The 16,347-nt window shown below is 40.5% G+C and overlaps 1 protein-coding gene across 4 annotated transcripts in view; it reads right to left on the bottom strand.

The window, feature by feature from the left end:
- Positions 1–10,751: 10,751 nt before the first annotated feature.
- ZFC3H1 (zinc finger C3H1-type containing) overlaps positions 10,752–16,347 on the bottom strand; it is a 54,452-nt gene continuing 48,856 nt past the window's right edge. For 3 of the 4 annotated variants that reach the window (XM_089524102.1, XM_089524103.1, XM_089524104.1), the window contains 4 exons: positions 14,326–14,427; positions 13,677–13,716; positions 11,813–11,875; positions 10,752–11,687 (listed from right to left, as the gene is read on the bottom strand). In XM_089524102.1, coding sequence (XP_089380228.1) covers positions 11,550–11,687; positions 11,813–11,875; positions 13,677–13,716; positions 14,326–14,427 — 343 coding nt within the window. In that variant the 3' untranslated portion in view covers positions 10,752–11,549. Of the gene's footprint in view, positions 11,688–11,812; positions 11,876–13,676; positions 13,717–13,893; positions 13,971–14,325; positions 14,428–16,347 lie in introns of those variants that run through there. The other variant, XR_016281231.1, reaches the window with a different exon arrangement.

Genomic DNA, 16,347 nt, shown 5'->3' with positions numbered 1-16,347 from the left:
CTTCGGGTTGCAGTCCAGACATTAAAGAAAATATCCAAGTTGCTGAACTCCACCCTCCAAACTAAGTTCAGTACTGTGGATAGCTCCTGTAAATATCAAACTAAAAACCAGAGCATGTTCACTGCCTCACCAACTCTGGAGTCCCCAGCTGAACTGGAGCTACATTTCCTTCTGTCCTGACTCACCCTCTTTCTTCATAGACAGGAAGGTGTTCACCTGCTTCTTCTCTTGGCCAGGCCTGTTCCATTCCAACAGGTGCAACCATGAAAACTTTTATGATCAGAGGCTACACTCCCTTCAACGGAAAAGCAAATAAATCTCAGCTTTGCTTGCCAAGAATTTCACAAGGTTTGATTTCAATTGTAATACGTTTCTTTATGGTAGCTGATAGCTAGGCAGAAGGGCAATTAAGATTACTTCCAGCAGCAACAAGTTCTGTTCCAAAGCATATAAAGAAAAAACGGATGTCAAAGTGTTTCAAACCACCTCTTAAGCTACACTGCAGTTACATCTACCTTTCTTAATGTTATGCTTTTAGTCATGGCCCCCTTTCACATTGCACAACCAGAGCACCAAGATTACATTTTAAATGCTACTGCAACAGCCTATAGAATGCTAAAATTTGCTATTTAGGCAGAGGTACCCTAGAATTTGCAAAGAAAAACTAGTGTTTTACAAAACTATGCATTGCACGATCCCATAGGCTGCAGCTATGGCAGTTAAAAGTGGAATATAGCACCATAGCTGTGTAGTGGGAATGGGCCCCTATATCTTCTTCAGTTACCTATCATATTGGACAACTGGAATTAACATTTGGGAGCACAGAAAAAATTGACTTTCAAAGTATAGGGCTTCAGATGTTCTGCGATTCTGGAGCACAGGTGTAGAGAGAGGAGGCAAAAGATTTTTTTTTCTTCCCCATAATCCTAGAGCTCATCCTCTGAAGTTGAACAGAAGGAAATTCAGAACAGATAAATTGAAGTTCATGGCCGCACGGCACATAGTTATACTATGGAGTTCATTGCCACAAGATATAGCACTTGCTGCCAACATGGACACCTTTAAAAGAGGGTTGGATGAAGTTACGGAGGTTAGGGCCATTTACAGCTGCTAGTCAAGATGGCTGTATTGTACAGTGCGCGTGCGCCATAGGCAGGCACCCCATATGCAGCTTCCTGCTTAGGCAGAAGCTGTGTGACGGGAGAACGAATGGTGCATGTGTTCTCCTGTGCTGTGAGCACGAGTCCCATTCAATCGAATGGGACTTGAGCTTACGCGTTTTTCGGCTTACGCAGGGGGGGTGCAGAACGGATCCCCATGTAAGCCAAGGGACCTCTGTATATCACCTCCAGTATCCAAGGCAGTACACCTCTGTGTCTCTGCTTCAGGGGAACTAGATTGGGATGGTCCTATCGCTCTTATGTCCTGCTGGTGAACATCCCACTGTCTTACCCCAAAGTCAGCCCCCCCCCCCATCACACCTTGTGATATCAGTTTAACATTAAAAGGAACCCCCACAGAAAGGCAACCCCACTGCAGAGATCTGGCCATGGAAGCCAGATGTCTGAAGCATGGGAGGAAGCAAGAGCACCCACCACAATGAGATCACCCAAAGACATCAGCATAATCCCCCTGTCTATGGAGCACGATGATGGATTCTGGCCGAAGAAGGTGGTTGTGCCTACACAGACAAAGAACTCTTGTCCAGTAGAAGTAGCTTTCCCTGGTCTGAGATATTTATGCCAATGGTCCAAACATTTCTCTCCCATTTAGCAGTAAGATAATCCATTCATCCCAAAATGCTTGCTCTGGGACATGATTTTGAGTATACATATATATACTCTAATCAGACCATACTAAGGGGCTGTACAGACAGCACCTAAGGGGCAGTGGGATGCTGCTCCTTTCCTAGCTGGATTGGGGCAATGACAACCGCAAGCCGCACCCCTGATCTAGCCATTCTGTGGTGCAAAAAGAAGGTGCGAAAAGCAGCTCCTTTTTGCACCATGGAAAGGGTGCCATAGCCACTGGTGCCACGGCTTTTCGGTGCTCCTTTTGGCGTGTGTCATCTGGATGTAGCACCAAAGGAGTGCCGTGATGCTGCCCGCCATGCGGTCGGGTGCATGGCATGATGCCAACATCAGGGCAGCATCTGGGCATGCATTGTGTGCATGCCATGCTCCCACTCTGCTTTGAGGCCAGCGTTTAGTGCCAGTCTGTCAAGGCTCTAGGTGGCAACCATCACCCATTTTCTTCAGCTGCCCCTAGATTGTGGAAAGACCTGCTGGAAGAGATCCAACAGCTGAATACACTGGCTGCATTTAAAACAGTATTAAAGACCAGTCTCTTCCAGCAGGCCTATCCAGATTTTAAAGTTATGAATTTTAAATGTTGAATTTTTGACTATAGGTTGATTATTTTAATACGTACTGTCTTTGTACTTAATTCTTTTAAACTGATGTTATACATTTTAACTGGTTTAAGTGTTTTAACTGATTTTAGGTTTTAACAGATATTATATGTTGTATGAGATGTGGATAAGTTGTGTTAATGCTATTGTTCTTATTATTTCAGATTTACACAAACCTTGTCCAACGCTGTCTGTATGCTGAAGCCCAAATTAAGAGTGCAATTCTACACCTACCTTCAGATAGACTCAAACTGAGTAGACAGGTTTAGGGTTATGTTGTAAGGCCTGGTGCAGACTGGTACTGTGCGCTGGCCTGGGGCCGATTTTAGGACTCAGGAGAGCAGAGCGTCCGCATGCTTCCAAACCCTACCACACTGTCCAAGCACCATCATTGCTTGCCCCAGTCCACACAGGGGCCAGCATAATGACGTACACACGGTGCAGCATCCAAACAGTGCTGCCCCATGCGTATGTCATTAGAGCAGGTTCTTTTTATGCCTCATGGAAATCGTGCTGTTTGGCTGCTGCAGCCTCCATCAGGGGCAGAAAGGGGTGGCATCTTGCCGCCCCTTTCTCCCTGTCTGTCCAGCCCCTTAGTTAGCAGAAAGGCAGACTCAAATAAGGTTGTGTTATTATATTGCTGGACTTTAGAACTATTAGTCTTTGGCCTAACATCACCATTAGCAACAAGGTCATATTTGCCTGTAGTAATTGTGTAGGATTTCACTAGCAGTATGATGTGAGAAACTACACTTTGTTCTCTACAACTGTTCAAATGCATGAGTGTCATCTTCTACCAGATTTGCTTTCAATTCGAGAGGTGCCTGATGCCCAATGAGTAGCATCTGTATAAGTTTTTCCCCAGCCAAGGAGTTAGTTTTGAAATGGAAAAAGTACTGGCTGTCTAGGTTCACAGTGTCAGTTTGCCAAATAGGGACCCCAGGGTTTGAATCAACCTGACAGGGCAGACTACCAGTATCCCTTGAATCCCAGTCACCATGGCCCAGGGCATTCCAAGGCCTTACATGGCAACTTGAAAAGATTCTAAGGCGGGTTACAGACCGCCAGAAAGTACGCGACGAGCGCGTACTAGGGTTAGGAAGGGGTGGTGCTTCCGTACCCCCCTAACACTAGTACGCCCTCCACGTGCACAAAATGGCGGCGGCCATTCCACATGGCCGCCGCCATGATTACGTCACGACCGCGCCACCTCCACACGAGGTGGCGCGGTTGTGACGTATTGAGGCCACGCCACGGCGCATAGTGCGCCTTTTCTCCGGCCCTAGAAGGAGCGCGATTTCCGCGCTCCTTCCTCAGAGCGTCCAGGAGACGCGCAATGTGGCAGCTGCAGCTCCCAGACACTGCAAGAGGCGGCGGCGGGAGAGCACCACTTCTCGGCGGTATGTAACCCGCCCAAGTTAGCAAGGGCCCAAATCAGTACACTTTGCCCCAGTGTATTAGGCCAAAAACCTTTAACCACTAAGAATAACCAAGAAGTTGCTCAATTGACTACCCAGTCTCTCTGGAGTAAAGAACATAGGGCCTTATGGGGAGGTATGTTTGCTGACAAAGCAAACAAGAACAAACTATACAGTGAATCAGTGCAACATCTGGGGGAAAGGATAAAAAGCTAAAGCTCAGCTAATACTATGTAGACATTTCAAGATAAAGAACAGAATACCAGGACTAAAGTAACAGAGACCAAAACGTAATCCCACATAATCGCCATGGACCAACTGCTGGCTGACTAGCCTCAGTGATCACATACTTTCCGGAAGAAGCAAGTCTCAAATGGAACACTGCTGAAGCCATTGCTTATAATTAGCAAAGTTTTTGTTCTGACCTTGGATGCCATATAAGATAACACAGGTGCCTAACTCAGGAAATGGAAACTACTGGAAGTGGTGGAGGGAAATGCAATTTCTTCACACCATTATTTTGACAGTACAGATGCCACCAGCCATATTCTCTTGCATTTGGGTTTTTTGTTTGTTTGTTTGTCAAATAACATGTTGACTTACATCTATGCAATCAATTTTACGTGTTCTTAAGCAAGAAACTCAAGGTAGTAGAGCTCTGGTGGCACAGTAGTTAAATGCTTGTACTGCAGCATTTGTGAGTTCAGTTCCAGCCAGGAGCTCAGGATCAACTCAGCCTGACATCCTTCCATAGCTTGCTAAAATGAGTACCCAGCTTGATGGGGGAAATTAGCTTACAGTTGTAAACCACTTAGAGACTGCTTAGTGTAGTATGAAGTGGTATATAAATGAAGCTGCTATTGCTATTGCCATGGCCTTCCTCTACAATATAGCATACAGCACCTGGTAATCCTTGGCACGCCCCTTCCCAAGTACTAACCAGTTTTGACCCTGCTTAGCATCCAAGAGCAGAGCAGATTTGGTGCCTTCATCATATTTAGACCTTGCTAATTTTGCATAAATTGGAACAGCCCTTGAGTTGGTTATATAACCGAGTGCCTTCTAACAGTGACACAATGGTCAAATCTGGGCACATTCTGCCTGCCCTGACTCAGTGAAGTTCCAGCCATTGGCACCCATGGACACAGCTGCTGCCAAGGTGCACCCCTCTGCCCATGCCATGGCTTTGGGGAGAGATGTATGCCTGCTATGTTTCATGCATCTAGGTCTTATAGGCTTGCAGCTCTGGCCCGAGAAACAGACATTTATCTTCATTTATTATTATAGATAGGCTAGCTTGCTGCATACCTTGGCTTTGCTTTAAGACAGCTTACAAATTAAAACACCAAAACCAAAAAGAGTAGCCTCCTCTACAATGCACTCTAGGAGGACTTCCAGTTGGGATGGTATCCAAACTGGTTGCATGCAGACGTTTCATCATCTGGACCATTTTCCAACAGCAATTTTCAGGTGCTTTCTGAAGTTAATATGCTATTGTGGCTGAGAACAAAACATACTAGCTCCAGGCTCTTATGTAGGATAGATTTGCTTAAAATTGGTGTATGCATCTTTATATGTATACACAAATTTAGATCCAATTAGTCAGCCCTTCACATTCGCAAGTCTTAGGGGAACAAGACCCCTGCGAATGTGGAAAATTCATGAAGAGAATGGGGGAGACCAGGGAAGCCCACAGGCGAGCCCCTCTCCCCTCCCCCCTCTGAAACTCACGAATAACCAAAGCTGCAAATGTCAAGGGCTGACTGTATAACTAAAATAGAACTACAATGAAGGTCCCCAGTGGGAAAATCTATAACCTGTTGACTACATGTGTTAGCTGTCCAGAGAATGGCTGTGGATGGCATCTTCATGGTCCTTGCCCAGCAGCAATAGACTCAGTAGCATATCCTGAAAATAGTTATTTCTCATCTACAAGGGAAGTAGAAAGAGAGGAAGGCCGCATGCTAGATGGGTGGATTCTATTAAGGCAGCCATGGGTATGAATTTACAGGAGCTAAGCAGAGCAGTGGAGGACAGGGAGTCTTAAGAGAGGTCTCATCTACACGGTCACCATGAGTTGAGAATGGTTAACAACAAAAATAACATCTACAAGGAAATGTTTACTTGAGCGTTGGCAGCTTTAATCAATTCCAATTACCTCCTGACACTGTCTTGCTTCTATTTTTACTCATTCCCACCATACTTCAAGCTGTGAGGAAACTGACCCTTGCTTTTTGTGAATTCTTGCTCCAACTGACTTGTCTTGCTCAGCTTTCCCTCCAACCCATATAACTTGACTTTCAAAGAAAGTGATGACCAGCATGCCATGTTATTTGTCGATTCTTCCCTGTGGACTTTTCAGTTAAAATGACTATTGAGATGCCCTATATAACTAGGATATAAAATACCCAGACGTTTCTGCAGTAGTGATATTTTAAACCAAGATCCACTTTTGCAATGACTAAGAAGATTCTGGAAGACATTAAATGTTAAGGCGGGGGGAGTTAAAACTGTAATAAGGCATGTTCTATGCCCTTTTATGTTGTAAAAGATGTTATCATTCCTCTTTGGGGCAGCACGTAAGTTGTTTAGGATCTTTGTGTGGTATTCAACTTCCTCACTGTGCTTATGGAAAAGGATTCATTTCCCCCCCAGATGTGTCAACATATTGGCATATTGGCAAAATGTTTTGGCAAAGTCTGTTTCTTACATGGCCTTGTTCAGAATTCTTTTAATCCTATTGAGTGGCTGAAACCCAGAACAAATGCATCTGGGACCTACTTGTCATTTCAAGTTGCTTGGGATAAACCTGGCATGCTCTCAACCAAACAAAACTTTTAAATTGGACTTTTTTGTCCATGCAAAACATTATCACTGACCACAGTAAAGATCTGAAATACATGTATCTCTGTACACAGCCCTTTGAAAATCTAGGGATAAAAGGGTCATGATTTGCATCCTCCTGGATCCTATTAAATTCCATCCCAATCCAGCAATTGTGTATATATGCTTTATATCCAAGCATTTATCACTCTGTAAGCATCAGAAGATGTGGGTTTTGGCCCACAAAAAATCATGTAAAATAAAAACCAGTCAAGTCTTAAAGATGCTGTTACACCCCCCCCCCTCCCCCCCTCCTTTTTGTATCCTCTGGTGTAACCCAGGCCTTCAAATTTTTGGCAAGCTATTCCTTTTGCAAAACATTTCCTTTAAATCAGGTGAGGATCATGATGAATTTTCTATTTGTGAACTGCAGATGTAATGTAACTTAGTAAAAAACAGGCAAATGGCAATACTTGGAATTAAAAGCATGCTCTACAGAAACCTCTCAACCTTTTTACCTTGAAGGAACCAGAGTAATTTTCAGCTCTCAGGAAACCCTTGCATATAATTATTATGTTGCTTTTGTCCTTGTAAACTATCCTCAAGTCAAGCTTGATTCCTCTTGACCCTGTGGGTGAGATATCTCTTAAAGTGACCTCTCCTCAACCCCTCTGCAAAGGTCCTGGCAGGCCTAGGCACATGTCTTCCCTGACTGAATCCAACCACCTGGCATGTGATCTTCTCTTTTTCTACTCCCATCTTTCCCAGCATTATTGTCTTTTCTAATGATTAATTTTCCTCACAATGTGGCCAGAATACGACAGCCTCAGTTTAGTAACCATGGCTTCCTTAGTGTTCCAGACTGATCTATTGTAGAACCCACTTGTCTTCTTGGCCATCCACAGTATTCTCAGCATTTTTCTCCAGCACAACCCAAATCAGTTGACTTTCTTCCTATCAGCTTTTTTCACTGTCCACCAACCACATCCACATATGGTGATGAGGAATACAATGGCTTGGGCAATCCACACTTTATTGTTCAGTTATATCATTAGGCTTTACGATCTTGCTCAGTTCTTTCATAGCTGACCTTCCCAATTCTCGTCTTCTGATTTACTGACTGCAGTCTACATTCTGATCAAAATTTGAACCAAGGTACTGTATAGGAATTTTGAGTATTTCAATTTTCTCATTTATCTAGGGTGAATTCTTGTAGATCTTTTGTGTTCATTTTTTAAAAATGTTCAGCATTAATCGAGTCTTGGCACTTTCCTCCTTCACCTTAATTGCTCCAGTTCTTTGTTTTATTTGCTAGAATTGTATCATCTGCATATCCGAGGTTGTTAATGTTCCTTCCTCCTACCTTCATTCCTCCTGCCTCTGAGTTTAAGCCTGCTCTACATACAATATTTTCTGCATACATGTTGAATAGACAGGGTGATACCATGCAACCTTATCTGACCCCCTTTACTAACTGGGAACCATTCTGTTTCTCCATATTCTGTTCTGGCAGCAGCCTCAGGTCCTGAGCACAGGTTATGCACCAGGAAAATCAGATGTTGTGGTACTCCCATTCCTCTTAGTGCAAGCCATAGCTTTTCATGATCCATGCAATCAAAGGCTTTGCTATTGCCAATAAAGCACATGCAGATTTTCTTTCTGGAATTCCCTGGTATGCACTACAGCTTAAAAAGTTATTTTCCCCAACCACAACCTCTTGTGGAACCCTACTGGAGAAACCTTGTTCTAGACTTGCTCTGGCCATACAGCTTTGAATTGAATAGAGTCCCCCAATCTTCTGAGATTCTAAATTTAGTACAGTATTTATTTATAGCAGGTAGCAAAACTATGCAAAACCTACTATTCAAAAAATTTGGATGTTGACTTTGAAATCACTGGCCATGTGCTCTAAAATTTCAGGCTTTACACCGCTAGTTATTGGAATACCCCTCACACCATACTCGAGAGAAACATCAATAGCAGCAGAGGGAAGCCTAATAGTGTGTAATTGTCTCCAGTTGCACTCTTTGGACCTAAAGTGTATGTTTGCTTAAACTTCATTCTGGAAAGATTTCATTTTGCTGATGCTCACATATTAATTATGCCATCAAATAGAAGGATTGTCAGAAGGGCAGACAAGTGACTTCACCTGGGCCCTTTCAGTGACCAAGATATGTTGCCACATTACAAACAGCATCCATCATCCCCAACAGACTGTTGGATACTGACACAATTCTTGCTATTTGAGAGTATCTACTATTTATGCTTTCTACAAAGGGAGCCATTTTTGAGATTTGCTCAGTCTATACAGAAATCTTTGCCAGAAACCTTGTCAACTATTTTCCACTTTTAAAAAATTGTGACATGCATTTGTGCATTCTACAGAATGGAAAATGATCTGTAAGTGCAATTTTCCAAGGTCATCCTCACTAATATTTTACATAGCCCATTCATGCTTCCCCACAATTGTTTTTTTATGTTACTGGTGTGACCTGTCAAGAAAGTGTTATTTGTTAACTGGTTGAAAATTATTTTATAAAATTTCTATTAAAAATATAAATTAATGCATTGTCTGCCATCTAATATGGCAGTGCTATGTTATTTTTACTGTGTAGAAAAGATAACTCAATAGGACTTGTACCCAGTGAAGTGTGCATGGGACTGCAGCCTTGATTATATTTACTCTTAGTATATTCAAACATCCCACTTCTTGCATAATAAAATATCCTGTTCTTTGTAGTTTTCATTCCACATAGTGGTTAGAACCAAATGGCAAATGACATGAAAATTTTATTGGTGTCTCATGCAATGTATCACACAGGAAGACAATATTTATTCTTAGTGTTAGATTATCTCAGAGAATTGTGCAAGAGTGTCAGAGGTTCTAGACACACTTTGATGTTGTTGTGTGCCTTCAAGTCATTTCTGACTTATGGCAACCCTAAGGTGAATCTATCCTTTAGTTTTCTTGACACATCTACTGAGGAGTAAATCCCACTGACACTTATTTCTGAGTATGCACTAGAAATGAACAGCAATTGTTAGGAAGTGAGAAATATATGCTTTATATTTAGTAGTTGCCAATGACTAATATACAAATGAAATTCTCAGGGATTCACATTCATTTTCACTTTACTGTCCTGTCCTTTGAATAAATAGTTTCTATCACATACCCAATATGTTTCACCTCTGGCAAGTCACTTTTCAATTTGTATTTGTAACTACATGTGGGAATAATGATAGCCTAGTATGGCTAAGCTTAGTAGTTGCCTGAAGCACAGTTACTTACTGTAATTTCTTTTTAAATTGACAAAGGGAAGACTACTATAAAATTTAACTCATACTTGTCAAATGGCACAATCTTGTGAAGGCACAATTTATGTTACTGTATTATACTATTATATCAGTTTCATACAATTTCATCTGTTATGGCTTATTCCAAATGAATTAAGGGATTTGCTTCTTTGGTGAGTATCTTCTACTTCACATCCATTCCCCTGAAATACAAATCCACATATGTAACTGAAGGGTGGAGGAAGCTGCAGGCGTCCGGAACGCCCGGGTTATTGAAAAAAGAGTCGTGTTTGCAATACCGCTCTGATAGTCTTGGAGACAGGGAGGGTTGGGCAGGCAGGGAGAGCTGACCAATCCAAGCAGGCTTTGTATACAACAAGGTTTCCTGCTAAGTACCTGCATGTCATAAGCATTTGAATTAAAATTACCATATTGAAATCAAATCTGATTTTTTTTTAATTTTTATTTGGCGTGCATTGGAAGAGGCGTAGTCTTATACAGCGAGTATATCCCAAACTCTATATTTTAACTGGAAAAGTTGGGGGTCATCTTATATGCCCAGTCGTCTTATATGCCAGAAAATATGGTACTTAATTTGTTGTCAAGTCTTTCTCCAAAACTGAGCAAGTATATAGTCACTAATTATCTACGAGGTATGTGCTATTATTACATATTGTAAACTATCTCACTAAAACCAAAGTGTGTTGTTTGAGAAAAGAAAAAGGAGTAAACAAACCAGTGCACACATTTCAAAAACATCTGGAGCATTTCATTAAAGACCACAGAGACAGCAGTTTTTTTAAAAATGTATATTCAAAATATCTTTATATAAACAATGTCAATACTACAGAGTAGTATCTTAATACAAATCAGTTCAATATTAACTGTTAAACTTTTATTATAAATTAAAATTTCTTTACAAAAATTGCACATAATAAATTGACCACTCTTTAGGTTCTGATGCACTGGCATTTGCAAAAGTAAATTTAATCTTCAAGTTTAAGTCTCTGCCACAAGTCCAGAATGCAGCAAGGGCATTAAACCACCCTCAAAGTTTTGAAGTGCAAAAAGCATACTTGTGACCATGGCAGTTACTTTCCTTAAGAGCGGCTGCTTTTGTTCTAAATCCTGCAATGAAAACTAATCTTCAAAATGAAACAAAAGGGGATTTGGAAAGGGGAAGGGGAGGACAAAGTGGACTCTTTTTAATGTAAACACAAACCCGTCGTTAGCCCCGAACACAGATCTCTCAGGCATCAGTCGAGCGTCAAGTGAAATCAGGGAACAGTACAAAAGAAAGAAAATGAAATATTGAAAAAAAAAAGAATTTAACACGTTAAGTCTTGTCATTGAGGTGAACTATACTTACGTACATGATGTTATGAGAGTCTGGCAGGGCCCAGAAGCAGGCCATACAGGGAATTCGTTTATCCAAGGAGGCAGCCAAGTTAATTGTTTCCAGGTTGAAGGAAAGCAGACCAGAGACTTGATATGCTCAGAATTGCTCATCTGCTTTACACAGGCCTAAAGCCAGAGATCAGCCTGAAGAATCACTGAAATTATTTTGGCATTTAATAGGACTTAGCACTGACTGCACCCAGTGTTCAACGTTTCGTGCATTCTGTTCTGTAAGTGTTTAAATTTAAAAGCTCATCTAGGCTGACTCCAACCTCTTGGCACTTGGAAACTAGTTTTCTCAGGTTATCAGTTTTACCTCCTCCTGATGCTTCAAACAGGAGCTGCTGTAAGAGATGGGGAAGCAGACATAAGATTTAGCCAGAGCTTGAATATCACCACATCTATGGACATGGGATATAAAGAAAATTGAAACGAAACCTTAAACAGAAACATAAGTAGAAAACATTACATCTTTCCACAGGGTTGCACAAAGTGGTAACTTCTGAAAGGCTCTCTGATATAAGTGATGGACCTGCAAAGGAAAAACAAAAACCAGTTCAATGTTATTTCAACATAAACCAGATTTTGGATCATAATTACTTTTTTCTGTCTCATATACCTGTAACACAGGTTAGGTGTAGGAAAATTGTTGGGTATAATCACTCAGAACAATTAAAGGTTAATTTTGTAAACAGTTAAAATTGGTTTATTACATGATCATCATCCTCATACAACCATATGTTGTCTTTAAAGTAGTGTACTGATCAAACCATTTAAGAATTTATAGCCCATATATATGAAAACAGAGCATTGTTTATATGAAATCCTAAGTTACTCCCATGGTTTTTAGAAAGATGTCAGTGTATTAATGATCCAACCCAATATCTATTCATATGGGTATCACTGTAATTAACATGGAAACAGGATTTGTGTTACCAAGGAACAGCAATGTCCTGAACATGCAGAACCCATACTGTGCCATAGCTAATGCAGGTCCCATAACCAAACAGGGGTGAACTCTCCAGATACCAAAAAGGAATCTGTGACTTAGAAGAAAGGGACCCAAACAGAAGATCTTTCAATGTTGCTCCCAGTGTGGGAAGAGACACAGTGGGATCATTTGCATGTAGAAATAAGCAAGAATCCAAGTTGGATTCAGTAACTTCAACTGGTCCAAAGAGTCACAGCTAGTTTACTAACAGGAACTGACCACAGGGAGCATACAATTCTCTTGTTGCAACAGCTCCATTATGCTGCCAGTCTGTTTCCAGGGACAATTCAAAGTGCTGGTTCTTCCCATTAAAACCCTAAACAGCTCAGGTCCAGGTTATTTGAAGGACAGTTTTTCCTTTATGAAGCAACCCATGCTGTGAGATCTGCTAGGGAGCCCCTTTTCTCTGTCCCACTGACCTCACAAGTACATCTGGTAAGAACATGGGAGAGGGCTTTTTTCAGTGGCTGTCCTCAGGTTCTGGAAGCCCCTTCCCATAGGTTAGACTGGTACATTCTCTACTTTCTTTTCACAAACAAAGACTTTTCTATTCCAACAGGTATTTGATGAATAATAAGGTCCATATTACACAGTGTGCTGGATACTGGTAACTGCTGTGATGGTATGTGTGTGTATTTTAATATGTGTTTTAACCTGGTTTTTGTTGTAAGCCCCTCTGATTCCCAATCTAGGGTGAAAGTAGGATATAAATAAATATAACAAAAACAGCAGCTTCTGTTTCTCTCGTCTTTGTCTCAAGCAAAGAAACTAGAGGGGCACAGAATAATAGTTAACATTAAATATGTCCAAATCCAGGACTGTAAGCCTGAATTTAAAACTGGCATTACCCATAATGCCAAGTTAGGGCATCATATAACTATCCCTTCCTAGTTTGTTTACTGCTCTCATAAAGAGAAGAATGAAGAGGCACTTTGTGTTCACTGTGTGTTTTTAAGGCAGGATTCTTGGTTCAGGGTTATATGTAAACAAGATAGTGGCCCAATTTCTGGAATACTGGAAAGAAAGTAGCTGACTTCCCTGTAAAAAATAAGAGTAATGATATTCCTATACTTTAAAGTGCTTTTTCTTTTTAAAAAACAAACAAACAAACAACAGTAAACATGCAGATGAGGACAGAGAATGTGTGACCTTCCAGGTGCTGTTGAACTGCAACTCCCAGGATCTCCACAATAGGCTGTGCGCTTGCACGGACTGAAGCGTACCGCAGTCCAACAACACTTGGAGGTCCTTATGCTCCCCACTCATGAATGGGACTTATTTATTGAACGCAAGTTAAATTAAGATTATTTAAAGGCATTTTTAATCAGGCTTCCTTACATACCTCTCTCTGTCCCTTTAGAAAGCACTCGGCAGCAATGGCTCTAAGGAGAAGAAATAAAAATGACTTATTTTTGCAGAACATTCAATATGTTTATGTGCAGAACACTGAGTATGGGATGGAACTATAAAAGTCCTGGAAAGTAACAGACTAATTCCCAATGATGGTAATCTATAGTGAAGAGACAAAAGAAAAAGAATCATTTCATAAACAATCTTACATGAGCAAGACATTTCAGTTGTTCCCTTTATGTACAAATACTGCAGACAATGATCAGTTCATCACCACTGGATATTGCTATTATGATATATAAAGGGGGAGGGTAAAAAGGAGGAGGAAACAGAAGTCAATTTAGATAAAACATGCCAAAGCAGCAACAAGACAATTTATCAATACAGTTTCCTTACTTATATACACAAGAAATACTTACTTCTGAATTATTTTGGTATGGGGAAGCAAGGGTCTTCATTTTATAACAATACTGCCAGGTATCTTTCTAAATCAAAGTTTGTTGAAAGACTGCAATTATGGAAAAAAACCCTTCTGGCATGAAACCAATCTGAGGGCTATTTCAGACTTATCTTTATGAAGCAAAGCTTAATCTTTTTTTAAAAAAAAATCTATGGTAACAGGTGTATGACTGTTGAATTACATTTTCCAGATGTCCAGGCATGTTGGGATATTATATGTAAACATCTTGGCTTGAAGCTTCAGAATCTGGACATTGCTCTCCTCCCAATATTGTTGTAGCAGCCTGCAATGACAAATGAGCACAGGGAAGCATGCAGTAACTACTAACTAAACATGTTAAGCACTACTAAACAGCTTAAAACTTCAGTTTTAAGTGAAAACATAAGTTTCTAATATGAAATGTGAAGTTTTAACATCAGATCACATCCTTCCAACCCAGTAGTTCATTATACCCTTCAATAAGTACTGTTGTCTGATTTTAAGTAACAGTTAACGGTAAGAATCCAACCGAAGCTGCTTGCTCCTTTAATTCCATTAAACTTCAACAAGACAAATCGTTCTTTGGGACCCATCTTAAAGTTTGTTCTGGAATAAGCTTTAAGTTGTTAAAAATATACAGTTGGCCCTCCATATCTATGGATTCAAGCATCCATGGCTTGAAAATATTCCCGAAAATATATAAATTTCAATAAGCAAATCTGAATTTTGACATTTTATATAAGAGGTACTATTTTATTGTGTCACTGTATATAATGGGACTTGAGCATCCTCAGATTTTGTTATCCACAGGGGTTCCTGAAGCCAGACCCTAGCGGATACCAAAGGCCCACTGTAATGTACTAATTGTGTGATTGTACAGAATAGCAAATGTGTGGTTTCAAACGTTTAGGGATGAAACAGGTACCTGTCATGGTACCAATCTAAGAATACTTTATTACAAGACTGAAGATTTTTGGCTATTGCTTGATACTACTGATGAACACTTTCCTAAGTATAAATTAAGCTGAAACCTATGAAGTACATATGACATTCCTACAAGTATACAAAATTCCTAAAAATTCATCTTATGGAATATTTCATGAAGTCTTCTTACTCTATCTGCTGGAAGAGATAACACATAAAAAAGAAAGTAACCTAATAAAAGCCTTTCACAAATGAACATACTAAGTTACCCTAGGTTCCTCAAAATCTCAATCACATAAACATCACTTGTCTACTTTAAAGCAAATTAAAGTAAAACGCTACCTAATAATTCAGAAGGCTATAACAGATTGAAAACAGTACTATATATTTTCTCTTATGATTTAGTCACCTTATGGTATTAAATGAGGGATGTACTGACAAAGGGGCGAAACCCCATTTAGGCTGGATTGGGTCCGCGGCAAAGAGATGCGCAATTCCAATCCAGCCACCTTCCGCCACATATAGGAGCAGAAAAGATCCGCTCCTATTTGGTGCCTCTGGAGCCAGCTTTTCGGCAACTCTGGGGCATGTGGTGTCTAAACGCCACATCCCCAAGCTGTCGAGACGTCGGCTTTGCTGGGCTGTCTGTTTCAGCCCTAAAGTATAACACATAAAGGAATACGATGAACAGATGAAGTATCAGCTTCATTATAAAATATTATCAGCAACTAATTTTATAGATTTGTTCAAAACTATTTGATTAGGCCCAGCATTAGGAAGACTGAATCATGAAAAGAAGGAAAAACTCTAATAACTGTTCTAACACTCTATCTTAAACCCCCCATAGATTTCATCAATAGAAAAGCTAATCTTCTCATGATTAACACTAGCAGCCTCCACCAAAATCCTGTGATTCGTTCAATGCTGTGCGCAACTCATCATGATTTGAGCCTGGGTAAGCCCATTTAAAATATCTGGTTTGTACAATCTCGTTACCAAAACATAAAAGAGGGTATAGGTTATTAAATTAACTTTAAAGCCTCGCTTCTGAAACCTTGGATTAATACTGGTTTATTTAGGAAATGATAAAAATTTGTTTTACTGTAGGACTTCTGGGTTCAAATGTAGTCCTCTAGGCCATTCAGGAGGAGGGGGGAGAAAACACATGAGTCCAATATTTTGCTTGGACATATCCATACAATAGCGCTTAGCGATGTGATGCATTTTCTTATGATCCTGTTGAAGATTCTTTGATTCAAGAATCAGCTCCCCATCACCACCAAACCAATCGGATAGCAAC

This window comes from Sceloporus occidentalis, unplaced genomic scaffold (assembly GCF_023333645.1).
Source record: "Sceloporus occidentalis isolate IW3139 unplaced genomic scaffold, rSceOcc1.0.p SCAF_5, whole genome shotgun sequence".
Classification (NCBI taxonomy): domain Eukaryota; kingdom Metazoa; phylum Chordata; class Lepidosauria; order Squamata; family Phrynosomatidae; genus Sceloporus; species Sceloporus occidentalis.
This window is presented reverse-complemented; position numbering and strand designations above follow the sequence as displayed.